This window comes from Oryctolagus cuniculus, chromosome 12 (assembly GCF_964237555.1).
Source record: "Oryctolagus cuniculus chromosome 12, mOryCun1.1, whole genome shotgun sequence".
In the NCBI taxonomy this organism is placed as follows: domain Eukaryota; kingdom Metazoa; phylum Chordata; class Mammalia; order Lagomorpha; family Leporidae; genus Oryctolagus; species Oryctolagus cuniculus.
Genome location: NC_091443.1, coordinates 88489191 through 88516526, shown reverse-complemented (window position 1 = coordinate 88516526; position 27336 = coordinate 88489191). Strand labels below are relative to the sequence as shown.

The 27336-nt window shown below is 41.7% G+C and overlaps 1 protein-coding gene across 4 annotated transcripts in view; it reads left to right on the top strand.

The window, feature by feature from the left end:
• The window catches only part of DPP8 (dipeptidyl peptidase 8), a 71537-nt gene that overhangs the window by 8306 nt on the left and 35895 nt on the right, over nt 1–27336 (top strand). For 3 of the 4 annotated variants that reach the window (XM_008268879.4, XM_002717966.5, XM_008268881.4), the window contains exons 3-6: nt 3892–4004; nt 17859–18032; nt 18706–18874; nt 26062–26172. In XM_008268879.4, coding sequence (XP_008267101.1) covers nt 3892–4004; nt 17859–18032; nt 18706–18874; nt 26062–26172 — 567 coding nt within the window. The remainder of the gene's footprint in view (nt 1–3891; nt 4005–17858; nt 18033–18705; nt 18875–26061; nt 26173–27336) is intronic. The other variant, XM_070054386.1, reaches the window with a different exon arrangement.

Genomic DNA, 27336 nt, shown 5'->3' with positions numbered 1-27336 from the left:
GCTTAGCCTACTACACCACAGCGTTGGCCCCAAGATTGATTTTTTAAATTTATTTGAAAGTCAGAGGTAGAGGGTGGGGTGGGGGTGATTTTACATCTGCTGGCTCACTCCCCAAATGGTTGCAACAGCCAGGGCTGGGCCAGGCTGAAGCCAGGAGGCAGGAATTAGGATCCTCATCTGGGTCTCCCATGTGGGTGCAGGGGCCCAAATACTTGGGCCATCTTTTGCTGCTTTTCCTGGCACATTAGCAGGGAGCTGGATTGGAAGTGGAACAGCCAGGACTTGAACCAGTGCCCATCTGGGTTGCCGGAGTGACATGCTGAGGCTTAACCTGCTACACTACAACACTGGTCCTAAAAGAGGTGTTTTTTTTGGTTTTTTTTTTTTTTTTTTTTTTTTTTTTTTTTTAGATTTATTTTATGGGGCAGGTGCCGTGGCACAGTAGGTTAATCCTCCACCTGCAGCACCAGCATCCCATATGGGCGCCAGTTCTAGTCCCAGCTGTTCCTCTTCCAATCTAGCTCTCTGCTATCGCCTGGGAAAGCAGTAGAAGATGGCTCAAGTCCTTGGGCCCCTGCACCTGCATAGGAGACCAGAAGAAGTACCTGGCTCTTGGCTTCGGATCAGCACAGCTCTGGCCGTTGCGGCCATTTGGGAAGTGAACCAACGGATGGAAGACCTTTTTCTCTGTCTCTCCCTATCACCGTCTGTAACTTTACCTCTCAAATAAATAAATAAAATCTTTAAAAAAAGATTTATTTTATTATTTGAAAGGCATAGTTACACAGAGAGGAGAGACAGAGAGAGATCTTCTGTTCACTGGTTCACTCCTCAGTTGTCCACAGTGGCCAGGGCTGGGCCAGACCAAAGCAAGGAGCTTCCTCTGGGTCACCAACATTTGTACAGGGGCCGAAGCAGTTGGGCCATCTTCCGCTGCTTTCCAAGCAGCACTATCAGGGAGCTGTACTGGAAGTGAGCCAGGTCTCAAACGGGCACCCATGTGGGATGCTGTCACCCTGGGTGGTGGCTTTACCTGCAACACCTGATTTGAAGCTGATATCCCAAGTGGCATCTTAACCAGTATGGCAAATCCTGACCCTGGAAGATTCTTTTTTGTTTGTTTAAGGTTTATTTATTTATTTGAAAGAGTTACACATAGAGAGAAGGAGAGGGAGAGAGAGAGAGAAAAGTCTTCCATCCACTGATTCACTCCCCAGATGGCTGCAATGGCCAGAGCTGCGCTGATCCAAAGCCAGAGAGCTGGATCAGAAGTGGAGTAGCTGGGACTCAAACTGGTGCCCATATGGGATGCCAGCACTGCAGGCGGTGGCTTTACCCACTAGGCCAGTATCAGCCCCTAGAAGTTTCTTTTATAGGCAATTGTACATTACTAAGAATGCTTATCCCAAATGTGGTGTGCTTAGAAGAAGCATTATACAGTAACAAGCATTTTATTAATTACCATTTTATATATGCACATGACATTTGATTCATTGATAGAAGACATCAGCCCAAATAGCCTACTGTAGTTCTGAAGACCAATAAATACCACTAGGAAAGGGACAATGGGAAAAAACACTTGTGCTCATTCAGAATTGGTGTGTCTGTACGTAAAATGCCTTAGAAATTTTTATTAGTCATGGATAAGGCCAAGGAAGGCATTATGGAACCAGGAGCACGTGGAGGGGGTGACTGAAAGCGTGCTGAGGAAGGGTTCTCATTTGAGGATAAGTGAGAACCAGTTTAACTTTTTTATTATTATTACTGGGGGCTGACGCTGTGGCACAGCGGGTTAAAGCCCAGACCTGCAGTGCCAGCATCCCATATGGGATGTTCAAGTCCGGGCTGCTCCTGTTCTCAGCCAGCTCCCTGCTAATGCACCAAGAAAAGCAGAGAATAGCCCAAGGGCTTGGGCCCTTGCACACGTGTGGGAAACCCAGAAGAAGCTCCTGGCTTCTGGCTTCGGATAGGCTCAGCTCCAGCTCATGTGGCCATTTGGAGAGTGAACCGGCAGATGGAAAACCACTCCTTCTTTCTGTAACTCTTTCAAATAAATAAAATATTATTATATATTTGTCTCTCTGTTTAGAAGCCTGAGGACTCTTAGAAGAAGGCATAAGGAAGGTATGATCACATTTTGTAAAATTTGATGCCACAGTGCTGGTCCCAGTAATCACAGTCTTAACAATCCTGTAAGAAAGCGGCTTAGGGCTGGCACTGTTGTGTAGTGGATAAAGCTTCTGCCTGTGGCGCCAGCATCCCATATGGGTGCTAGTTTGAGTCCTGGCTGCTCCACTTTCAGTCCAGCTCCCTGTTAATGACCTGAGAAGGCAGTGGAAGATGGCCCAAGTGCTTGGGCCCCTGCACCCACATGGGAGACCTAGATGAAGCTCCTAGCCTCTGACTTAAGACTGGCCCATCTCCAGCTTTTGCAGCCATTTGGGGAGTGAACCAGCGGATGGAAGATCTCTCTCTCTCTCTCTTCAGCTCTGCCTTTCAAATAAATAAATAAATCTTAAAAAAAAAAAAAGCAGCTCTAGAATGTACAAAATAGATTTAAGACAAAATTAATGTTATAATGCTATAAATGTTAGTTGATGTCTAACTTTTTACTCCAAAAATTTAAAAAAAAAAAACCCACAAACTAAGAAAGGTTTAGAAAAATAAGGAAACAAAGGAAGATGCAGATATTTCAGGGCTCATCCTCTGCTTTTGCAAGGGTTAGCCTGGAAGTTACTGTGCCTTCCACAGACTACTTTTTGCTGCCGTCATCAGAAACAGGCTGAGAATCTGTTCCACCTGAGAGAAAATTTCTTACCCTTTCTGTATGATTTCTTTCTCCTTCCTTCACTCTCCCCAGCTTTCTGGAAATGATACCTTTTCTAGTACTACTTAGTGTAGAAAAGCTTTGTTTTAACTTTATTCAAGTTTTCTTTGTTTCCCAACTTCATAACCACATTGTGTTTCCATTAGCTCTCTTTTGTATGGGACTCATTCTATGCTGCTGTGATCTTCCCGTTCGATTGTTGCATGATTTCACAGAGTAGACTTGGCTTCTGCTTGATTTAGACCTGTTTTTCCTTTGCCCTTCTCCAGTAAAGGACAAAGAGGTGTTTAGCAAATCAGGCATCTGTTTCTATGTTTTTTATTAATTTATGTATATGCATACACACACACATATAAAAGACTTGTTTATTTGAAAAGCAGAGTTACATAGGAAGAGAGAGAGAGACAGAGGCTGGGCCAAAGTGTCTCCCACATGGGCACAGGGGTCCAAGTACTTGGGCCATCTTCTGCTTTCCTAGGTGCATTAGCAGGGACCTGGATCAGAAGTAGAGCAGCTGGGACTCAAACTGGCACTCATAGGTGATACTAGCATTGTAGGCAGTGGCTTAACCTTGTTTTGTTGAAGAAAATGTCCATGGCATATGTCATGTGCACATCATATTTAATAACATTAGTTATGGATCCTGTAGAGTGCAAAATATTGTGCTAAGTGAAAGGCATTATGTAGTTACTAGTAATTATGATTGTAATAAGAATACTATTTTAAAAATAATTATAGGGGTCAGTGCCGTGGCATAGCAGGTAAAGCTGCTGCTGGTTCGTGTCCTGGATGCTCCACTTCCAGTTTAGCTCCCTGCTAATGTGTCTGGGAAAGCAGCGGAAGATGGCCCAAGTGCTTGGGCCCCTGCACCCACGTGGGAGACCCGGAAGAAGCTCCTGGCTCTTGGCTTTGGAGCAGCTCAGCTCCATCTGTTGGGGCTGTTTGGTGGGTGGGCCAGCAGATGGAAGATCTTTCTCTCTCTATCTCTTCCTCTCTCTAACTCTACCTTTCAAATAAATCTTTTTGAAAAATTACAATAATAAGTGATTATTTTTTTCTTATAGCTATGTCTGGTGAGAACAGAGAAAATACACTGTTTTATTCTGAAATTCCCAAAAGTGTCAACAGAGCAGCAGTCTTAATGCTCTCTTGGAAGCCTCTTTTGGATCTTTTTCAGGTAGGATTAAATATTGTTTTTCCCATAATTTGGTCTATTTTCAGATGCTGCATTTATTTAGAGGCAGAAATTGAGTTGTAGCTTTTTATTTTTGAAATAAATGTGAATCAAAAATATTTTTATGTTTTTACATGTGTGATCTTTGAACTCCAATATCTGAAACTATACAATATTACAGTATTCAGTCATCTTTAACTGTGATCTCCCTGTTGAACTGCCTTTTCCCTTTCATTAACATTCTAATTCTTAATTTTTTGGAGGATTTTTTTAAGATTTATTTTATTTATTTGAAAGAGTTGCAGAGAGAGGTAGAGACAGAGGGAGAGAGGTCTTCCATCTGCTGGTCTGAGCCGATCCAAAGCCAGGAGCTTCCGCCAGGTCCCCACGTGTTTGCAGGCATCCAAGAACTTACGCCATCCTCTGCAGCTTTCCCAGGCACATTAGCAGGGAGCTGGATCAGAAGTGGAACAGGTAGAACTCGAACCAGCACCCATATGGGATGCCAGCACTGTAGTCCAGGGCATTAACCCGCTGTGCCACAGCACTGGCCCTTGAAGAAATTCTTTACATAAAAGAGCTACCATATATTTCCATAAAGATTTTTACTTATATATTGAAATTTAATTTATAGTTCTAATGCTTAGTAACAGCATTAACTTAAATAAAGTTTGGGTTTTTCATCTAAATTGTATAATTTAGTTTGTATAAAATCAAAACTTAGAGGCTTTTGTTTCAGATTTTTAGACAAAAAATTAAATAGTTGAGAGTATCTCAGGACAAGATGATAGTCTGAGTATATTTGCCTTTTTGCTTCTCCTTATTTTTACATTATTTCTTCGTTGAATACCACATTAGGGGTAAAGTGTACTAAAACATATTTCTGATCAGAATTTTTAGAAAATAACCTTTGTAACTATCCATTTGTAATGGATGTTCTTATGCATAGGCTTTTTAAAAATTTATTTATTTGACAGGTAGAGTTATAGACAGTGAGAGGGAGAGACAGAGAAAAAGGTCTTCCTTCTGTTGGTTCACCCCCCAAATGGCCGCCATGGCCGGCGCTGTGCCGATCTGAAGCCAGGAGCCAGGTGCTCCTCCTGGTCTCCCATGCAGGTGCAGGGCCCAAGCACTCGGACCATCCTCCACTGCCTTCCCAGGCCACAGCAGAGAGCTGGACTGGAAGAGGAGCAGCTGGGACTAGAACTGGCGCCCATGTGGGATCCCGGAGCCGCAGGCGGAGGATTAACCAAGTGAGCAACGGCGCCGGCCCCATGCATAGGCTTTTTTTTTTTTTTTTTTTAAAGCATTCTTCCTAATTCTGAGAACAATGTATTGAACTGAAGTAATAGTAATTCTCTTAAGGAACAATTTGTAAATTACTAAGTCAAAAGGCTTTTGTTTTTGTTTCACTTTTATAATGGAAATTTCCGTAACATTCAAAAGTAAAATAACATATGAATAGTTTTCAATAATTATTAAATCTTGGCCATCAATCTTTTACTGTAGCCCTACCAACTCTCCCTCACAATCCCCACTCCTACTTCTCAGATTATTTTGAAGTAGATGCCAGTAGATTATTGAATTTGTAAGTAAATCAATATGTATCTCTAAATGACACTAATAACTCTTTTTAGTCGTTACAATATCGTGCTCACACCTAAAATTATTGCTTATTTCTTCATATCCTCACTTGTTCACTTAGCTTACAAATTTCCTGATTCTTGAACAGATTTTTTTCTTTCTTTTTTGTTAAACAATTTTTTTATAGCTGTATTTGAAAGGCACAGAAACAGAGAATAGTTGGGCAGAGAAAAAGAAAGAGAGACAGAACTATCTTTTATCTTTTGGTTTCATCCCCAAATGACTGCAATAGTTAAGTGTGGGCCAGGCCAAAACCAGGAGCCAGGAACTTGGGTGGTAGGGGCCCATCTTCCTTTTCATGTACATTAGTAGGGAGCTGGATCAGAAGCAGAACAAACACCCCAGACTCAAACCAGCAACATGGGATGCTGGCATCACAAGGAGCAGCTTAACTCACAATGCCAAAATGCTAACTTCTTTTTTTATTTCCCCCCAAAGATAATTTTTAATTATTTAATTATTTATTTTAATTATTTAATTATTTAAGGAATACAAACTTCATGTATTTCATAAGTACAACTTTAGGAATATAGTGATTCTTCCCACCCACACTCCCACCCCTCCTCTTCCCTCTCCATTGCCAGTCTCATTCCCCACAAAGATCCATTTCTTTTTTTTTTTTTTTAAATATTTATTTATTTATTTGAAAGTCAGTTATACAGAGAGAGAGAAAGAGGTCTTCCATCCACTGGCTCACTTCCCAATTGGAAATTTGAGGCACACAGACACAGGAAGTAAAGGCCCTGAGAAGACACAGATTAGACTTAAGTTGCTACAAGCCAAGAGGCTGCTAGAGCCACCAGGAAGAGCCAAGGAAAGATTGCCCTATGGGGCCAGCTCTTGGCATAGCTGGTAAAGTCACTGCCTGTGGTGCCAGCATCCCATATGGGCGCAAGTTCAAGTCCTGGCTGCTCCACTTCTGATCCAGCTCTCTGCTATGGCCTGGGAAAGCAGAAGATGATGGCCCAAGTCCTTGGGCCCCTGCACCTGCATGAGAGACCCAGAAGAAGCTCCTGGCTCCTGGCTTCGGATCAGCGCAGCTCCAGCCATTGAGGCCAGTTGGGGAGTGGACCAGCAGATGGAAGACCTCTCTCTTCTCTGCTTCTTCTTCTTTTCTGTGTAACTCTGACTTTCAAATAAATAAATAAATCTTAAAAAAAAAAAAATTAGATTGACCTAGGAGGCTGACCCTGATGACTTCTTGAGTTTGGATTTCTGATCTCAGGAACTGTGAGAATAAATTTCTCACAAGTTTGTGATAACTTATTACAGCACCCCTAAGAAACTAATCCATGTCCTTTGATGCACAATTTTTTAATGTTGATGAATTCTAATGTTTCTAATTTTTAATTGACAGACATAGAGAGACATCTCCCATCCTCTGGTTCACAATAACTGAGGCTAGGCCAGACTGAAGCCTGAAACTGGGAATTCAGTTCAGGCTATGTGGTGGCAGGGACCCAAGTACTTGAGCTATCATCTGCTTCCTCCCAGGGTATGCATTAGCAGGAAGCTGGAACTGGGAGTGGAGCTGGACTTGAACCCAAGCACTCCAGTATGGGTTGTGGGTATGCCAAGCATCACCTTATATGCTGTGCCACACACCTATCCCACCTTTGGTGTTACATCCAAGAAGGCTGTGCAGATTTTCATCTATGTTTTCTTATAGAAGAGTTTTATAGTTTTAGCTCTTTTTTTTCCCCCTAGTATTGATTTATTTATTTGAAAGGCAGAGTTACAGAGTCAGAGGCATAGAGAGAGAGGGGTCTTCCATCCACTGGTTCACTCCTCAAATGGCCGCAACAGCCAAAGCTGGGCTGATTCAAAGCCAGGAGCCTGGAGCTTCTTCCAGGTCTCCCATGAGGTGCAGGGGCACAAGGACTTGGTCCATTTTCTATTGCTTTCCCAGCTCTTACATTCAGATCTTTGATCCATTGAGTTAATTTTTGAATATGATATGAAATAGGGGCCCAAATTAATTATTTTACATGTGAATATCCCATTATCCCAGAAATGTTAATATCCCGTTATCCCATTTGTTTGAAGACTATCCCTATTTGAATGGTTTTAGCATGCTTGTTGACTATAAATATACAGTTGTATTTTTTTAAAAGATCTATTTTATTTGCAAGTCAGAATTATAGAGAGAGAGGGAGAAAAGGGGAGAGAGATCTTTGATCTGCTGGTTCACCCCCAGATGGCTGCAATAGCCAGGGCTGGGCCAGGCTGAAGCCAGGAGCTTTATCCAGGCCTCCCATGTGGGTGCATGGGCCCAAGGACTTGGGCCATCTTCCTCTGCTTTCCCAGGCACATTAGCAGGGAGCTGGATCAGAGCTGGAACAGCTGGGACTCGAATTGGTATCCACATGGAATGCCAACACCACAGACTGTGGCTTAACCAACACTGTGCCTCAGTGCTGTCCCTGATGGATGTATTTCTGAACATTAATTCTTTTCCATTGTCCTGTCTATCCTTATGCCAAATTGTATTGATAAATTTAGCTTTCTACTAACTTTTGAAATCAAAGTGGGAGTTTTCCAATGGTCAAGATCGTTTTGGCTATTCTGTGTCCCTTTTAATTCCTTTTGAATATTATTAGAGTCAGTTTGTCCATTATCTGGAAAAAAAAAGGCAGTTGGGATTTTGATAAGCATTCCATTTTACTGTCTTCAGTCCATGCACATGGAATGTCTTCCCATTTATTTAAATCTTTTTACTTTATTTAAAGTAGTTTTCTATGTATACTTTTTTAAAAATCAAGCATTTTATTTCAGAATAGTTTTAAATTTACAAAATAAAAATTGTGAAGTAGTATAAAGAGTTCCCATATACCCCCTACCTAGCAACCCCTATTTATGTATACTGCCATATTTAAATTTATTCCTATTTTTAAAAATATTTATTTGAAAGGCAAAGTGTCAGAGAGAGACAGATCTTCTGTCCCCTGGTTCACTCCCCAAATGGCAACAGTGCTTGCCCAAGAGAAGCCAGAAGCCTGAAACTCCATCCTGATCTCCCACATGAGTGGCAGAGACCCAGGTACTTGAGCCATCATCTGTTCTTCTCCCAGGCGCACCTGTAGGGAGCTGGATCAGAAGCTGAGCTTCTGGGACCCAAACTGGCACTTTGATATAGGATACTGACGTCTCAGGTGGTAGCTTAACCTGCTGAGTCACAATGCCAGTTAGTCTTTCCCCCTCTCTTTCTCTTTTTCTTTCTCTCTCTAAAGAAAGTTTGAGAATTTGTGGTTTTAATTTTTTAAATATTTGGTAGAAATCATCAGTGAAACTCTTATTAATGGGATGTTATAGGTCTATTCAATTTTTATTTCTTTAGTCAGTTTATATATTTCTAGAAATTTGTCATTTCATTTTGGTTGTCTAACAGTTGTTCATAGTATTCCTTTGAAATCTTTTCTATTCCCATAAGGGTTGTTAGTAGTGACCCCTCTTTTATTTTTGATTTTTTTCCATTTGAGCACTTTGTACAACACTTTTGGTTTCTGTTACTCCACCAAAATTTGTCAATTTTGTTGATATTTTTTCGTCTGGGTCTCCCATGTGGATCCAGGGGCCCTTGCACTTGGGCCGTCTTCCACTGCTTTCCCAGGCATATTATTAACAGGGAGCTGGAACTCAGAGTGGCCCTCATACCATAGGTGGTAGCTTCACCTGCTGCACCACAGCAACAGCCTCAATTTTGTTGATGTTTTAATAAGACCAACTTTTGGTTTTGTTGGGTTCTGTTTTTCTATTCTCTATTTTGTTCATTTCCCATCTAATTTGTATCATTCCCTTCCATCTCCGCTTGGTTTGAAAGTAGTTTGTTCTTTATTTGGTTCGAGATGTCCTTTTTTTTTTTTTTTTTTAAAGACTTACTTATTTATTCAAAAGTCAGAGTTACACAGAGAGAGGAGAGGCAGAGAGAGAGAGAGAGAGAGATGGGATGCCAGTGCTTCAGGCCAGGGCTTTAACCTGCTGTGCCACAGCGCCAGCCCCTGAGATGTCTTTTTTTAACATAGGCATTTATAGTTAATGATTTTTCTGTTAATCACTGTGTCCCTTAAGTTTTGCTATATTGTTTTTGTTTTCTTCCATCTCAGAATATTTTTTGATCTCCTGTGTGATTTCTCCTTTGATTTACTGTATTCTCTCTCCTTGTACTGCCAACTTTTAATAGCCCTCAGGCAGTTAGCTGGATGATTTCCATTTTTCTAGGATCTCTGCCCCTTTTTGTATGAATTCTGGTATCTTGAATGTGTTAATTTATATATTTTGTCTATTTTTTCAGTTGTTTCAGATGGGAAGGTAAATCTGGTCTCACTCCATTTTGGCTTATAGAAGTTTTCTTTTTTTAACATTTCAATCTCTGGAATATATGAGAAGTGGATCCAATTTTATCTCTCTACAAATGGCTTTCCACAGTGATTATAACTGGTTTAAAATTTAGATGAGTAGTCATTGATTATAAAAGCACCACATTTTTCTACACTTGATCTCAGCCGAAAGGCCGAGAAGTGATACCACATTTTTTTTACTAATGTCTAAGAATTCTATTTTAGATGTTCTATACCATTGTTCATTCTATGTCTCATGTCTTAACTTTATAGTATATAGTAAGGCTAACTATTTTTCATCCTAATATTTTTCTGCATTTTTAAGACAATCTTGTCTGTTTTTGGTTTTTTTTTTTTTTTTTTTTTTTTTTTTTTTTTTTTTTGACAGGCAGAGTGGACAGTGAGAGAGAGAGAGAGAGAGAGAGAAAGGTCTTCCTTTTGCCGTTGGTTCACCCTCCAATGGCTGCCGCGGCCGGCGCGCTGCGGCCGGCGCACCGCGCTGATCCGATGGCAGGAGCCAGGAGCCAGGTGCTTTTCCTGGTCTCCCATGGGGTGCAGGGCCCAAGCACCTGGGCCATCCTCCACTGCACTCCCTGGCCACAGCAGAGGGCTGGCCTGGAAGAGGGGCAACCGGGACAGAATCCGGCGCCCCGACCGGGACTAGAACCTGGTGTGCCGGCGCCGCTAGGCGGAGGATTAGTGTCTGTTATTCTTTCAGATAAATTTCATGATCATGAAATTTAAAATAGAGTTCTGTTTTGAAAGTTAATTTCTTAGCTCTAAAATTTCTTGCATTTTATTTGTAAAGTATTAAAACATATTAAAAGGCTGGCGCCATGGCTCAATAGGCTAATCCTCCGCCTGTGGCACCAGCACACCAGGTTCTAGTCCCGGTCGGGGCGCCGGATTCTGTCCCGGTTGCCCCTCTTCCAGGCCAGCTCTCTGCTGTGGCCCGGGAGTGCAGTGGAGGATGGCCCAAGTGCTTGGGCCCTGCACCCGCATGGGAGACCAGGAGAAGCACCTGGCTCCTGCCATCGGATCAGTGCGGTGCGCTGGCCGCAGCACGCCGGCCGCAGCGGCCATTGGAGGGTGAACCAACGGTAAAAACCAACAGTAAAGGAAGACCTTTCTCTCTCTCTCTCTCTCTCACTCTCTCACTGTCCACTCTGCTTGTCCAAAAAAAAAAAAAAAAACCATATTAAAGGTAGGGGCCAGCACTGTGGCACAGTGGGTTAAAGCCCCAGCTTGCAGTGCCGGCATCCCATATGGATGCCGATTCAAGTCCCAGCTGCTCCTCTTCCAATCCAACTCTCTGCTATGGCCTGGGAAAGCAATGGAAGATGCTCCAAGTCGTTGGGCCCCTGCATCCACTTGGGAGACCCGGAAGAAGCTCCTGGCTTCTGGCTTCAGATCAGCTCAGCTCTGGCCATTGTGGTCATTTGGGGAGTGAACCAGTGGAATGGAAGACCTCTCTCTCTCTGTCTCTACCTCTCTCTATAACTCTGTCTTTCAAATAAAATAAAATAAAATAATTCTTTAAAAAATATTAACTATAAACCGAACCTGGTGACATTCAGATAAAATATGAGGGGAGAGCTTCACACTTAGTCTTCTACTCAGAATTGCTCTTGGCTTAAGTGGAAACAGTTTTTAGAGATGCTTAAAGCAGATAAAAAGATCAGAATTGATGAAACTATCTGTTCAGTGAATTTGCTAACTTCTGATGTTAAAGCTTAGCACACACAGGTACAAATACGTGGACAGCAGTCCTTCCCGAAACTGAGGAATGCATCCCAGGAACTCCAGTGGATGCCTAAAACCGTGTATTCTACCAAATCCTGTGTATACTGTTTGTTTCCCAATTATACATACTTATGATAAAGCTTAATTTATAGTTTAGGCATAGTAAGACATTAAAAGCATTAACTCACTGTAGATTACTGTAGATTTTAACAACCTTAGCATAAGATTTTTTTTTAAGTCAAAAACTTTCACTTTTTTCAGTTAAAGGAAGCACTTTAAAGCTTCTCTTTTGCATAGCCCCAAGTTCTTACACTTTTGGGTACATTAAGTAAGGTTGCGGCTGGTGCTGTGGCATAGCAGGTTAAGCCTCTGCTTAGAACGTCGGCATGCCATAAGGGCGTAAGTTCAAGACCCCGCTGCTCCATTCAGTCCAGCTCCCTGCTAATGCACTTGGGCGCACGACTGGGAAAGCAGTAGAAGATGGCCCAAGTGCTTGGGCCCCTGCACCCATGTGGGAGACTTGGAAGAAGCTCCGGGTTCCTGGCTTTGGTTTGGCCCAACCCCAGCCATTGTGGCCATTTGAGGAGTGAACCAGCAAATGGAAGATCTCTGTTTCTCTGTACCTCTGCCTTTCAAATAAATAAAAATGAATCTCTAAAGAAAAACAAAATTAAAAGGTTTACTTGACCACAATCTCTGTGATACCCACTACAGTTGATCTAATAACTGAGGTGGCTACCAATGATTGATGGGTAGCATACACAGCATGGATTTACTAGAGAAAGGGGTGATTCCTGAGAGAGCATATTTTATCACTCTGTTCAGAATGGCACACAATTTAAAAGTTAGGTGTATAATTTTTTGAGAGGTAGAGAAAGTATGCTCTCATCTGCTGGTTCATTCCCCAAATAGCCACAGTGGTTGGGACTGGGCCAGTGCTGAAACCAAGAGCCAGGAACATCATCCAGGTCTCCCGCATGGATGGCATGAACCCAACTACTTAATTACCTGCCGTCTCAGGGTCTGCATTAGGAAGAAGCTAGAGGGCCGGTGTTGTGCGGTAGCCAAAAAGCCTGTGACACCAGGATCGAGTGCCAGCCACTCCACTGCTGACCCAGCTCTCTGCTGTGCCTGGGAAGGTAGCAGAGGATGGCCCACGTGCTTAGGCCCCTGCACCCACATGGGAGACCCAGAAGAAACTCTGGCTCCTGGTTTTGATTTGGCCCAGCCCTAGCTGTTGTAGCCATTTGGGAAGTGACTCAGCAGATGGAAGATCTCTCTGTCTGTCCGTCTCTCTCTCTGTAACTCTGCCTTTCAAGTAAATAAATGTTATAACAAAAAAAAAAAAAAAAAAAAAGGAAGAAGTGAGAGTCAAGAGCCAGAGCTTCTTAACTGCTAGGCCAGACCTCCTCTGTGATGAATTTCTTATTTCTATAATTTTCTATTTAATACTTTTTCCATTTAATGATTTTTGAGTAACTGAAACCAAGGGTAATGGGGGTCTGTTATATATATAATTAGATGTTAGTGAGTGACACAAAGAATACACGGACTAGGAAGGGTTTAGCAGTATTTCTAGGTTGTGTTTTAACCTCACCTAACATAATTTTGTTTGCCAAGAATTAAATAACATTTTCATTTCAGTGTGCTGGCTTAATTTTGAAATGATACTTTCCTGCCAGAAAGCTTATCTAAACCTCCCCCACCCCCTTTTTAGTGTTTCTTTTCATCTACCTGAAAAGCAGAATGCCAGAGAGGTAGAGGGGGAGAATGCTCCATCTTCCATCTGCTGGTTCATTCCCCAAATGCCCACAACAGCCAGGGTTGAGCCAGGCTGAAGTCAGAGGCCAGAAATTCCATAGAGATCTCCCACATAGGTGGCAGAGGTCTAAGCACTGGGACTGTCATGTGCTGCTTCCCAGGATTCATTAGCAGGAAGCTGGATTAGAAGTTGAGTAACAATTTTTTTAAGATAGCACTTACTAGGTTTGTTTTCTTCTTTATTTTCCTTTTAAAATTGTATGGATTTGTCACGTATTATTTCTGTCTTAGGAAAGCGCCTCATCATCCTCCATCGTTAGCTGCAATTAATTACAAATGCTGTCTGAGAGAGGTTATGACAGATATGTTGTATGTAGGAAAGCAACAGGATGCAGATTCTGCTCTCAAGGGATTTTTCCTTGTTACTAGGAAATATACTGAAAAATTAAAGAGCAGTACCGTAGAGAGCAGGTGTTTAGCCCAGCAGTTAAGGTGCCTGCCTCCCATGTCAGACCACCTGAATTCAGTTCCCACTTCTAGCTCCTGGCTCCAGCTTCCTGCTAATGCAGATCCTGGGAGGCAGTGGTCATGCCTCAACCAGCTGGGTTCCTGCTACCTATGTGGGAGGCCTAGATTGAGTTTTTGGCACATGGCTTTGGCTCTGGCCCAGCACCAGCCATTGTGGGCATTTGGGGAGTGAACCAACCAGTCAATGGGAGCTCTCTCTCTGCCTCTCAGGTAAATAGGTAGATAGGTATTGATGGAAAACTTTAAAAAAAATACCCAGTGTGGGTGGGGGGACATGCGTTGTGGTGCAGCAGTTAAAGATGCCACCTGGAACTCCTGTATGCCATATCGTAGTGCCTGGGTTCAAGTCCCCACTCTGCTTTTGATCCAGCTTCTTTTCCCGGAAAGTGGCAGGTGATGACTCAAGTGATGGGTTTTCCTCCACCCATGTGGGAAGCCCAGATGGAGTTCAGGCTCCCGGCTTCAGGCTGGTGCAGCCTAGATGTTGTGGCCATTTGGGGATGAGCCAGTGGATGGGAGATTTCTCTGTCTCTGTGTGTCTTTCAAATAAAATAGCAATAATTTTTTTAATTTCTGTACTTTATTTTAAAAATTTTAATTGTGGGGCCGGTGCTGTGATGCAGTAGATTAAAGCCCTGGCCTGGAGTGCCGGCATCCCATATGGGCGCCGATTTTAGTCCTGGCTGCTCCGCTTCTGATCCAACTCTCTGCTATGGCCTGGGATAGCAGTAGAAGATGGCTCAAGTCCTTGGGCCCCTGCCACCCACATGGGAGACCCAGAAGAGGCGCCTCATTCCTGGCTTTGGATTGGCGCAGCTCCGGCCATTGCAGCCCTCTGAGGAGTGAACCAGTGGATAGAAGAGCTTTCTCTGTGTCTCTACCTCTCTCTGTAACTCTTTCAAATAAATAAAATAAATCTTTAATAAATAAATAAATAAATTTTTAATTGTAATTTTTAATTAGTTTTTAAGACTCAATGTGAATTTGTAGATAAAATTCTAAAAACATAATGATATTCCCTTCCTCCCTCCATCTGCTTCCTTTCCCCTCCCCGCACCGTCCTTCCTTCTCCCTTTTTTTAGTTTTGAGATAACATTTTAAATTTACATTGTAGTAAACAGGGTTAATACTTCACCATATAAGAAGTTTAACAAGTAAAAGTAAAAAGACTGCAGTTTTGTGGGAATATAGGCAATGGCTATACACAGTAATTAAATGGAAAAGTGACCATTTCACCTATAAACTGTAAATTTTAAAGTAATCACAGATCATTAAAACTATAATAATGTAGATTTTTTAAAGATTGATTTATGTGAAAGGCAGAGTTAGAGAAGGGGAGACAGATCTTCCATCCTCTGGTTCACTCCTCAATGGCTGCAATGACCATAGGTGGGCCAGGCCAAGCCAGGAGCCCCTACCCACATGGGTGCAGGGGCCCAAGCACTCGGGCCATCCTCTGCTGCTTTCCCAGGTACATTAGTGGGGAATTGGATCAGAAGTGGAACAGCTGAGAATTGAACAGGCACCCATATGGGATGCCAGCTCTGCAGGCCATTGCTTTAACCCATGGCACTGGCCCCGGTAGTATAACATTCTTAACCTTTGGTTTGACAAAGGTATAAAACAAAGATTAGGGCTGGCGTTGATGCGGCATCCCATATGGGTTCGAGTCCCAGCTGCTCTACTTCCAATCTGGCTCTCTGCTAATGCACCTGGGAAAGCAGAGGAAGATGGCCCAAGTCCTTGGGCCGCTATACCCATGTGGGAGACCCAGATGAAGCTCCTGGCTCCTGGCTTTGGCCTGGCCCAGCCCTGGCTGTTGCAGCCATTTGGGGAGTGAACCAGATCCTTCTTTTTCTATAACTCTGACTTTCAATTAAATAAATCTTTAAAAGATTTACAAATCCATATTTGCAGCAGTACTAATACACGTGACATTTCTTTTTTTGTTTGTTTTTTAAATTTTAATTCCCACATATAAGGGATAGCATGTGGTATTTGTCTTTCTGGATCTAGCTTATTTCAGTCCATGTGATGTCCTCCATTTGTATCCATTCTGCTGCAAATGATAGAATTTCATTCCTTTTTATAGCTGAATAATATTTCCATGTTATCCATTTATCTGATGATGGATACCTTGGTTGATTCTAAATTTTGGCTATTATGAACAAAGCTGCTACAGATATGGTGGTGCAGGTATCTCTTTGATACAGTGTGTTCAAGTCTTTTTGTATATATACCCATAGTGAGATTGCAGGGTCATAGGACAACTTTATTTTCTAGTTTTTTAGAAATCTTGGCCGGCGCTGCGGCTCACTAGGCTAATCCTCCGCCTTGCGGCGCCGGCACACCAGGTTCTAGTCCTGGTCAAGGCGCCAGATTCTGTCCTGGTTGTCCCTCTTCCAGGCCAGCTCTCTGCTGTGGCTAGGGAGTGCAGTGGAGGATCGCCCAAGTGCTTGGGCCCTGCACCCCATGGGAGACCAGGAGAAGCACCTGGTTCCTGCCATTGGATCAGCGCGGTGCGCCGGCCGCGGCGGCCATTGGAGGGTGAACCAACAGCAAAGGAAGATCTTTCTCTCTGACTCTCTCTCTCACTGTCCACTCTGCCTGTCAAAAATAAAAAATAAAGAGGGCCGGCGCCGCAGCTCACTAGGCTAATCCTCCGCCTAGCGGCGCCGGCACACCAGGTTCTAGTCCCGGTCGGGGCGCCGGATTCTGTCCCGGTTGCCCCTCTTCCAGGCCAGCTCTCTGCTGTGGCCCGGGAGTGCAGTGGAGGATGGCCCAGGTGCTTGGGCCCTGCACCCCATGGGAGACCAGGAAAAGCACCTGGCTCCTGGCTCCTGCCATTGGATCAGCGCGGTGCGCCGGCCGCAGCACGCTGGCCGCGGCGGCCATTGGAGGGTGAACCAACGGCAAAGGAAGACCTTTCTCTCTGTCTCTCTCTCACACTGTCCACTCTGCCTGTCAAAAAAATAAATAAATAAAAATAAAAAATAAAAAAATCTCCATACTGTTTTCCACAGCGGCTGCACTAATTTACATTCCCACCAACAGTGTACAAGTGTTCTCTTTTCTCCGCATCCTTGCCAGCATTTGTTACTCTCTGTGTCTTGAATTTTAGTCATTCTGACAGGGGTAAGGTGATACTTCATTGTGGTTTTTATTAGCAGGGAGCTAGATCAGAAGTGGAGCATCCAGGACACATGAACTGGAGCCTTAGGGGGATGCCAGTGTCGCAGACAACACCTTAACTGGCTATGCCGCAATGCTGACCCCTCAGACATTATTCTTATTCCCTATTATAGATAATAATCATCTAAAGACCCTGTAATAAGAAATCTTTCAGCAAATTTTTTAAGATTTATTTTATTTACTTGAAAGGTGGCGTTATAGAGAGACAGAGGGTGAGACAGATCTTCCATCTGCTGGTTTACTCCCCAAATGGCTGCAACTGCCAAGACTAAGCCAGGCTGAAGCCAAGAGGCAGGAGATTTGGATGAAGCTCCCATGTGGGTGCAAGGAGGGGCCAAGCACTTGGGCCATCTTCCACGGCTTTTCCAGGCCATTAGCAGGAAGCTGCATCAGAAGTAGAATAGCTAGGGCTCAGGGCTGGAACCGGCACCCATAAGGGATGCTGGCATTACAGGTGGTGGCTTAACCTGTTACGTCACAACACCGGTCCCTCGGCAGACTTCTTGAAATTAATCTTCTGAAAATTGCTAGAAAATTTTTGGGGCCACTAAAACTGCAGACTTACTAATATTGGAGATGTTAGGGTTTCAGTGCTGAAAGCAAAAGGCAAGCTTTCCCAAGGCTGGAATAGGTGACTTTCCTTTTGTATTAGGCAACACTGGACTATGGAATGTATTCTCGAGAAGAAGAACTATTAAGAGAAAGAAAACGCATTGGAACAGTTGGAATTGCTTCTTACGACTATCACCAAGGAAGTGGAACATTTCTGTTTCAAGCTGGTAGTGGAATTTATCATGTAAAAGATGGAGGGCCACAAGGATTTACTGTAAGTTGGAATTATTGCTCGTTAAGTCTGTTTTGGGATCCTAAAGGTTATTTATACCCAAATCAAAAAGATTAATAACAGATAGAACAGAAACTTCAGTCTATCCACCAAAAAAAATAGTAGTGATAAAAAGAAAATGTATGTTACTAATTTTCCAATTTTAAGAGTTAATTTTCCAGTGACATTAAAATACAATTTTGAAATGCTAAAGCATTTGCTATTTAGGAAGATACAGTAAAGAGCATCAGCTCCCATTTCTGTGTGAGTACTGAGGGAGAGTTTGGAAGTTACTGTTGTCAAAAGCAATTCATTTTAATTTCCTGGAAAACTAATTTGTGTTCATAAATGATTATATATGTTTGGTTTTATTCTATGCCTTTCTTTATGTGCTGTTGGAACTATTCTGATAGAATTATGATGCTGGTTTCCATTACATTTTTATGAACAAACTTTTATGTTGTTAAAATTTAAAGTATTTAATATTCAGTGAATAAACAGTAAAAATATTTAATAAACAGTAATTGCTCTCTTAAACAGGCTGGGTCAGCAACATTTACAAAGTGCTATTATATTGTCTATTTCATCTCTTATAACCCTTGTAGCAGTGCTTGCTGGCAAAACAATGGGTATATGTAAGCGTAACGCTGCCTCCAAATGGTGTTTACTTTCCTAGCAACAACCTTTACGGCCCAATTTAGTGGAAACTAGTTGTCCCAACATACGGATGGATCCCAAATTATGCCCTGCAGACCCAGACTGGATTGCTTTTATACACAGCAATGATATTTGGATATCTAACATTGTAACCAGAGAAGAAAGAAGGCTTACCTACGTGCACAATGGTAAGGCGTAGTTCTTCAGATCTACTGAAAAGTGCTTTTAAAATTTGATTTGCTTTTGCCTGCATTTTGAAATTGAAGCAAGCTGGGTGATATTTATATTTTAAATTTAAATCTTTAGAATTTTAAAAATAGAGAAAATCACAGAGGAAAACTAATAGTTACTATCTGTGTAATGCCACTTTGTTTTAATGTTCATTTTGAGACAGTACAGCAATAGTGCCTTTGACATGAGTGTCCCTTTTATCTAATAAGACTGCTAGAATTTTCCCAACACTGTTCTTAAAAGAAAATTGTAATGACGGGGCTGGCACTGTGGCATAGTGGGTTAGTCCTTGGCCTGTGGCACTGGCAACCCATATGGGTGCTGGTTCTGGTCCCGGCTGCTCCTCTTCCAATCCAGCTCTTTGCTGTGGCCTGGGAGAGCAGTAGAGGATAGCCCAGGTGCTTGGGCCCCTACACGGGTTTGGGAGACTGGAGGAGGCTCCTGGCTCCTGGCTTCAGATTGGCTCATCTCCCACCATTGCAGCCATTTGGGGAGTCAACCAGCAGTGGAGGGCCATTCTTTCTGTCTCTCCCTCTCACTGTCTGTGACTCTCTACCTCTCAAATTAAAAACAAAAAAACAAAAACAAACAAACAAAAAAACCTTATATAAAAATAAAAAATAAAATGAAATAAAATTGTAATAATACAACAAGTTAAGCCATTACTTATGATGCGTGCATTCCATCTCAGGGTGCTGGTTCAGTCCCATCTCCTCTGCTTCCAATCCAATTTTCTGCTAATGCACCTGAGAAAGCAACAAAGAACTATGCAAGTACTTGGGTCCCTAGCATCCTGTGGGAAACTCAAATAGAGTTCTTGGCTCCTGGCTTCAGCCTGGTGCAGCCCAGCCATTGCAGGCATTTGGGGAATGAACAAATGGTTGGAAGATCTCTCTGTCTTTTCCTCTTGCTCTGTCACTCTGCTTTGCTTGCTTGTTTCCTTCCTTCCTTCCTTCCTTCCTTCCTCCCTTTCTCCTTCCCTTTCCCTTTCCCTTTCCTATTTATTTGAGAGGTAGAGTTACAGATGGTGAGAAGAAGAGACAGAGAGAAAAGTCTTCCTGCCATTGGTTCACTCCCCAAACAACAGCCAGAGCTGCACCGATCCAATGCCAGGAACTAGGAGCTTTTTCTGGGTCTCCCACATGGGTACAAGTACTTGGGCCATCTTCTATTGCTATCCCAGGCCACAGCAAAGAGCTGGATCAGAAGAGGACCAGCCGGGACTAGAACCAGCACCCATATGGGATGCCGGCACCACAGACGGAGGATTAACCTACTACGCCATGGTGCCGGCCCCTCTGCTTTTCAAATAACTAAATCCTTTAAAAAATTGATTAAATGAAATTCTAATTTAAAACAATAGTCTTTTTTTTGTGAAAAAAATAGAAAAATCAGTTACACTGTAAGAAACTGTCTGAAAATTTACCTTCCCATTTTGGAAAAACTAATTCATTATTTTCATAATAAAAAAAGCAGAATTTTGTAGAACTATGTGTATTGTAGAAATATATAATTTTCATTTAAGTGGCTATAACAATACTAAGCACTGCTCAAAAGAAAAGATGTTTTCTAAAGATATCTTAGAAATGAAAGATGGGAAATAGTGTTTTGCTTTTTCTTTGAACATGTGAAACAAAGTTTAAAATTAAGCTTCCTAATGAAGGGTGGTAACTGAAAATTCATTTGTTTAATTTTTTGTAATCTTAGTTACTCTGGTGTTTACAAAGCTCATTTATTGGTTATCTTCCTTAATTATCATCCCTTTTTCCATTAGTAGTTAGAATTTACTACCAACATTCTTTATGAGAGATTGTAACAGATTTTTTTAAAAAAATTTTATTTATTTGAAAGACAGAGTTACAGAGAGGTAGAGACACAGAGAAAGGTCTTCCATCCGCTGGTTCACTCCTCAGAGGGCCGCAGCGGCCGGAGCTACGCCAATCCAAAGCCAGGAATGAGGAGCCTCTTCTGGGTCTCCCATGTGGGTGCAGGGGCCCAAGGACTTGAGCCATCTTCTGCAGCTATCCCAGGCCATAGCAGAGAGCTGGATCGGAAGCAGAGCAGCCGGGACTAGAAATGGTGCCCATATGGGATGCCGGCACTCCAGGCCAAGGCTTTAACTCTCCACGCCATGGCACTGGACCTACAGATACGTTTTAAGTGGGAAAATAAAGTGATGCAGATTCTGCTCTCAAGTTTTTTTTTTTTCATCTAGTTAAGAAATATGCTGAAAAAGTTAAATGCAAAGCCAAGTATGTAAGAGAGATAGTAATTCCTCTAACAATTTAGAAAAACTGTGATAACTGCATGCCAAAGCAGTTCAGGAAACTTTGCTAGCCAAGTTTTAGTTTGATTTAAATTATTTTTTAAAGATTTAATTGTTTATTTGAGAGGCAGAGTTACAGACAGAGAGAGGGAAAGACAGAGAGGTCTTCCATCCACTGGTTCACTCCCCAAATGGCCATAACAGCCAGAGCTGGGCCAGGAGCTTCTTCCAGGTCTCCAACATGGGTGTGGAGGCCCAAACACTTGGGCCATTTTCCGCTGCTTTCCCAGGCCATTAGCAGAGAGCTGGATCAGAAGAGGAGCAGCCGGGACAGGAACTGATGCCCATATGGAGTATCAATTTGTTAAGTCAACAACAGGAGTCACTGTGCACTTACTCCTCATGTAGGATCTCTGTCCTTAATGTGTTGTACAATGTGAATTAATGCTATAACTAGTACTCAAACAGTACTTTACACTTTGTGTTTCTGTGTGGGTGCAAACTGTTGAAATCTTTATTTAATATATACTAAATTGATCTTCTATATATAAAGATAATTGAAAATGAATCTTGATGTGAATGGAATGGGAGAGGGAGCGGGAGATGGGAGGGTTGCGGGTGGGAGGGAAGTTATGGGAGTGAAAAAGCCAATGTAATCCATAAGCTGTACTTTGGAAATTTATATTTGTTAAACAAAAGTTAAAAAAAAGAATTGTATCTACAAATAACACTGAATCTCATAAAAAACTAATTAAAATAAAAACAAAAAAGGAGTAAAAAAAAAAGAAAGAAAAAGAAACACAGGGCTAGAGGCAGGGACAATAAAGCTTGACTCATAACAGTTATCCAAGTTATGTGGCCTAATAGTGGAGCATGGCCTCGAGAAAAAGGGACCGAGTTGGGAAAATCTTAGGTAAAAAGTGCAGGTTTTAGTGTTGATAATGAATCTCTTTGAAGTCAGGAAATCAGAATAGCTACCAGCAATAGAAAGATTAGGTTGGTGGTTGATCTGTATTAGAAATCCTGGCTTTTTTCATGATTTTAGTAAAATTGAGCAGTGACTGTGAACCAGTTACTGTGCTTGAGGCTGACCTGCAAAGCTCTGATGTAACTTGAGTGAATTAAGGCAGTTTCTAGTCTTCTTTTTCTTCCATAAAGTCATTTTCCACTTAGAATTTGTGACAGCTGGCTGAATTTAAAGTAGGAAGCATTGGAACCCTGCAGGACATGATAGTAGTGTTTGTATGCTTTTCTTTCCCATGCATGTAGCTATGTTGTATACTTACTGTTTTCAGAATTTGTGTAATGACTAAGGATAAAGATAGAGAATATAGAATAATATAATATCAACTATGTAGGTCGGAGTCCCACATTTATTAACTCTTTGGCCTTGAGCAGGTTGTTTAATGTGTCTCTTAATTTCTGTATGTATAAACATATTAATTAATAGCACATCCAACCTAGGGTTATTTATGAGGCTTTAGCGAGTTAATATTTGTGAAGTGTTTAGAATGGTGCCTGAAACCATAAATGCCATTTGAATATTTGTTTAGCTAGGAAGATACTTAGGAAACGAGCAGCATCAACTTACTCTGTTTACTCACAATATGAAGTTTCCAAGTGCAAGTCCACTTCAGAAACGAGTTCAGTCAGACAGCACGTGCCTCATGTGATAGAGGAATTCCAGAATAATTAAACAATAGCCTCTGATCTCAGATGACTATTGTAAGGACAGAATTTTACTATTTGTTAATTTAATAAATGATTCTTAGTAGCTGAAATCTGTAATAAGTGATAGCTACAAAGAAATTGTCCCTATTTTCAAATTTTAAGGAGAACAAAGTATAAATTAGTGTAGAGATTAATACTAGACAGTTGAAAGATCCAGGAAAACTGAGCCCTGATCCTGGCTCTATCGTTAACTCCAAAACTCAGAAAGATCCAAAAACTGAGCGTAGTTTTCATTAGCTTAGTGCTGAAACTCATTTGGTAGCAAAACCTGACCTGAGCTGACCTGGGGATATTTATAATCTTAATCCTACTTAGTGTGCCTGCTCCTAAATTTGCTGAAGCAATATTGGTGTATTTGATTACAGAGCATTTGGTTGCCCCATCGGAAATGTTACCTAATATATAGTAGATGTACAGTGTATGAAAAATCCCAAAAATTCTAGATTCCACGTGTCTCTGGACTCAGAGTTTTGGGGCAAGGGATTATTGGTTCATACTGCACATTCATGTCAGAAAATGCTGATAGGGGCCGGCGCTGTGGTGCAGTGGGTTGGGGTCCTGGCCTGAAGTGCAGGCATCCCATATAGGTGTCGGTTCTAGTCCCGGCTGCTCCTCTTCTGATCCAGCTCTCTGCTATGGCCTGGGAAAGCAATAAAAGATGGCCCAAGTCCTTGGGCCCCTGTGCCCATGTGGGAGACCTGGGGGGAGGCTCTTGGCTCCTGGCTTCAGATCAGTGCAGCTCTGGCCGTTGGGACCATCTGGGGAGTGAACCAGCGGATGGAAGACCTCTCTCTCTGTCTCTACCTCTCTCTGTAACTCTGTCTTTCAAATAAATAAAATAAATCTTTAAAAAAAAAAGAAAAGAAAATGCTGATAAGCAAAAATCGCTACAGTATATTATTATACACCCATTAGACTGGCTAAAGTAAGGAAGATTGAGAACAGCAAATGTTGAAAAACAACTTTAACACATTGCCGGTAAGAGTCTGAAGTAATACAAATACTTTGGGAATTGCTTGGCAGTTGTTTAATAATATTTTATTTATTTTATTTTAAAGACAGAGACAGACAGTTTCCATCTGTTGGTTCACTCCCCAGTTGTCTGTAACAGCTGGAGCTGGGCCAAGAAGCAGCTAGAAACTGGGAAATTGGCAGTTTCTTATAAACATATCACTGAACCTTTCTACTTCCAAGTATTTACTCAAGAGAAATGAAAACACATCCATAAAAACTTTTATGCAAAATGTTCTACTAGAAACAGTCCAGATGTCCGTTAACAGATAAGAGAATAAAAGAAGTGTGGTATGGGGCTGATGTGGCACAGTGGTCAGGCCACCTGTGACAGCAGCATTCCATGTGGAAACTGGTTCAAGTCCCAAGTCCAAGTTTCACTTCTAATCCAACTCCCTGCTTATGTACTTGGAAGGGCATCGAATGATGGCCCAAGTGCTTGGATTGAGTTCCAGGTTACTGGCATTGAGACCATTTGGAGAATGATACACTGGTTCATTTAAAGATTTAAAATAAATCTTTAAGTAAAAAAGAATTGTAGGGACTAGTGTTGTGGTGTAGTAGGCTAAGCTGCCACCTACAATGCCAACATCTCACTTAGACACCAGTTTGAGTCCTGCCTGTTTCACTTCCCATCCAGCTCCCTGCTGATGGCCCGTAACAGCATTGGAAAACAGCTCAAGTACTTGGGCTCCTGCGCCCATGTAGGAGACCCAGAAGAAGTTCCTGGCTCCTTGCTTCAGATCTGCCCGGCTCCAGCCATTGTGGCCATTTGGGGAGTGAACCAGCAGATGGAAGATCTCTCCCTGTCTCTACTTTTCTCTGTCTGTAACTCTGCCTATCAAATAAATAAAATAAATCTTTAAAAAAAAAAAAAACTGGTATAAATGAGAGGCAGGCATTTGGTACAATGATTAAGAAGCCTCTTAGGGAGTATGCATCCTGTATCAGAGTGCCTGAGTTGGAGTCCCTCCACTTCCAATTCCAACTTCCTGCTATGCACAGCCAGAGAGGCAGCAGGTGATGGCTCAAGTGGTTGGGTTCCTGCCAGCCCTATGGGATACCTGAATTGAGTTCCTGGCTCCTGTCCTCAGTCTGACCTAGCCCTCACTATTACAGGCATTTGGGGAATATATATATATATATATATATATTTGTATGACACTTTTGTAAATGGAATCACCATGTACATACTGTCTAGTAGTGTGACTTTTTTTTACTCAGCATGTTGTAAACATTTTTTAAATTATTTATTTGAAAGAGTTACCGAGAAGGAGAGGCAGAGAGAGAATGAGAGAGAGAGAGAAGTCTTCCATCTACTGGTTCACTCCCCAAAATGGCCACAATAGCCAGGGTGGACCACGCTGAAGTCAGGAGCTTCATCCAGGTCTCCCACTTGGGGGCAAGGCTTAAAACACTTGGCCATCTTCCTCTGCTTTTTCAGGCACATTAGCAGGGAGTTGCATGGGAAGTGGAGCAGCCAGAACTCGAACCAGCGTCCCCATGGGATGCCAGTGCTGCAAATGGTGGCCACAGCACTGGCCTAAACATTTTTCTATTGCACAAACTCTTACATAATTAGGGCTTTGTGATTATTTTTTAAACTAGAATTCCCTTCAAACTGTTTACTGGAAATCCAAGTGTTAAATGGATACAGGCTAACCCTCTCTGGTTGAATGGGAGGAAGAAGTGGTTGAAGTATGTGATCTGTGAGATCCATTCTAGGTCTAAAGATAAGGAGAGCTACAAGTCACTGTGACCCATGACATGCATTCTTTTTTCTGTGATCCTAGATCAATGGGAAAAGAATAACTAACACTAATGAGCATCTACTGTGGTCCAGGCTTTGTTGTAAATGTTTTGTGTGAATTAACTAATCAAAGCCTCATAGCAACCTTACAAAGTAGGCTCTTAATCCTACTTAAAAATTGGGTACTGCAGTGGAGTGCCATTGGGCAGTTTGCCAAAGATCAGCCAGTAGGTGGAAGAAGGAGCCTGGGTTTAAACTCAGTCCATTTGGCTTCGGGGATCACTAACACACTCCAGTTAACTTTCAAAATAAGCAGCCATTTTGGTTTGTACCTACAAAAAGATACAGAACCTTCTGTGATAATGTTGCCTTTTGTGTTTGTCTAGAGCTAGCCAACATGGAAGAGGATCCCAGATCAGCTGGGGTTGCTACCTTTGTTCTTCAAGAAGAATTTGATAGATATTCTGGCTATTGGTGGTGTCCAGAAGCTGAAGCAAGTAAGGAGCCTCAAAATAATACATTCTAAGTCAGCTAAAGTAGTATAAGATTCAACTGTCAGTTACATACATCAGTACTAAATCCTGAATAGGAATTCTAAACTAAAGATTAGATCCTACCAGTCCTTATTTAGAATATATAGATCATATCTGAACCATACTGAATTCTAATAAAAACAATTATGAGTTAGTGCCTCAGTCCCCTAAATTTTCTTTCCAAATTTTCACCTAAAAGATGGTCTAGCTAATGTTGGCAGCATTGTGGCAAAATAGAAAATACCACACCTTAGTGAGTTGCTGCAAAAATGGAGCTTGACTAGAGCGTCTGCATGAACAGACCCTGAGATGAATGTATGACTTGGTAAGGAAGGGAAGGGACAAATTGCTGCTTTTCCCAGATGAATTCAGATATATTTCACTGCCTAAGAAACAGCTCTCTAAAGCAGTGGCTGTCAGAATTTTTGACCATGATCCAGTTAGACATTTGCTCATAATCATGGCCTAATACATTGTACACACATAAAACACATTTCATGAAGCAGTATCTATCCTTGTATGTAATATACTCTGATACTATTATTATTTTATGTTTGGTTGTATTTTTTTAATGTTGTTTATGACCAATTAATAGATTTCACGACCCACTAATGGTTTGCAGCTTGCAATCTGAACCTTTCTCCAAGGAACCATGAAAAAATGTTCCTTTTAAGCTTTGCCTTAGATTTCTACATTTTATTTTAAGATACGAAATTTTTTTGCCATAGTTATATTTGTTAGGACAAGATCTTGACATGATAGAGAAACCATTCAAAATAATTGGACTGTATTTAAATAACAGTTTTATAGGAAATAGAAATGTAAATAAATAATCCTCTTTTCAACAAAGTATGCATTTTAAGGTATGCAAGGACAAAGTCCTTCAAAAGACCTTTTCCCTGTTTTAAATATGTATTTTAATTGTATTAATAAATATGTATTATTTTCAGGTTTTTTTTTCCCTCCAAAAGGAATAATCTTTAAGCAGTAAAAGTAGTTTTGCTGTAACTCATTTTGCTACTGCAAAAACTAGTAAAATTTTTATATACAAAAAATGATGTATTTTATACATGAACTATTTTTCCCAGTGAAAATTTAGTATTGGAGGCAGTGGTCAGTTAGGATTAT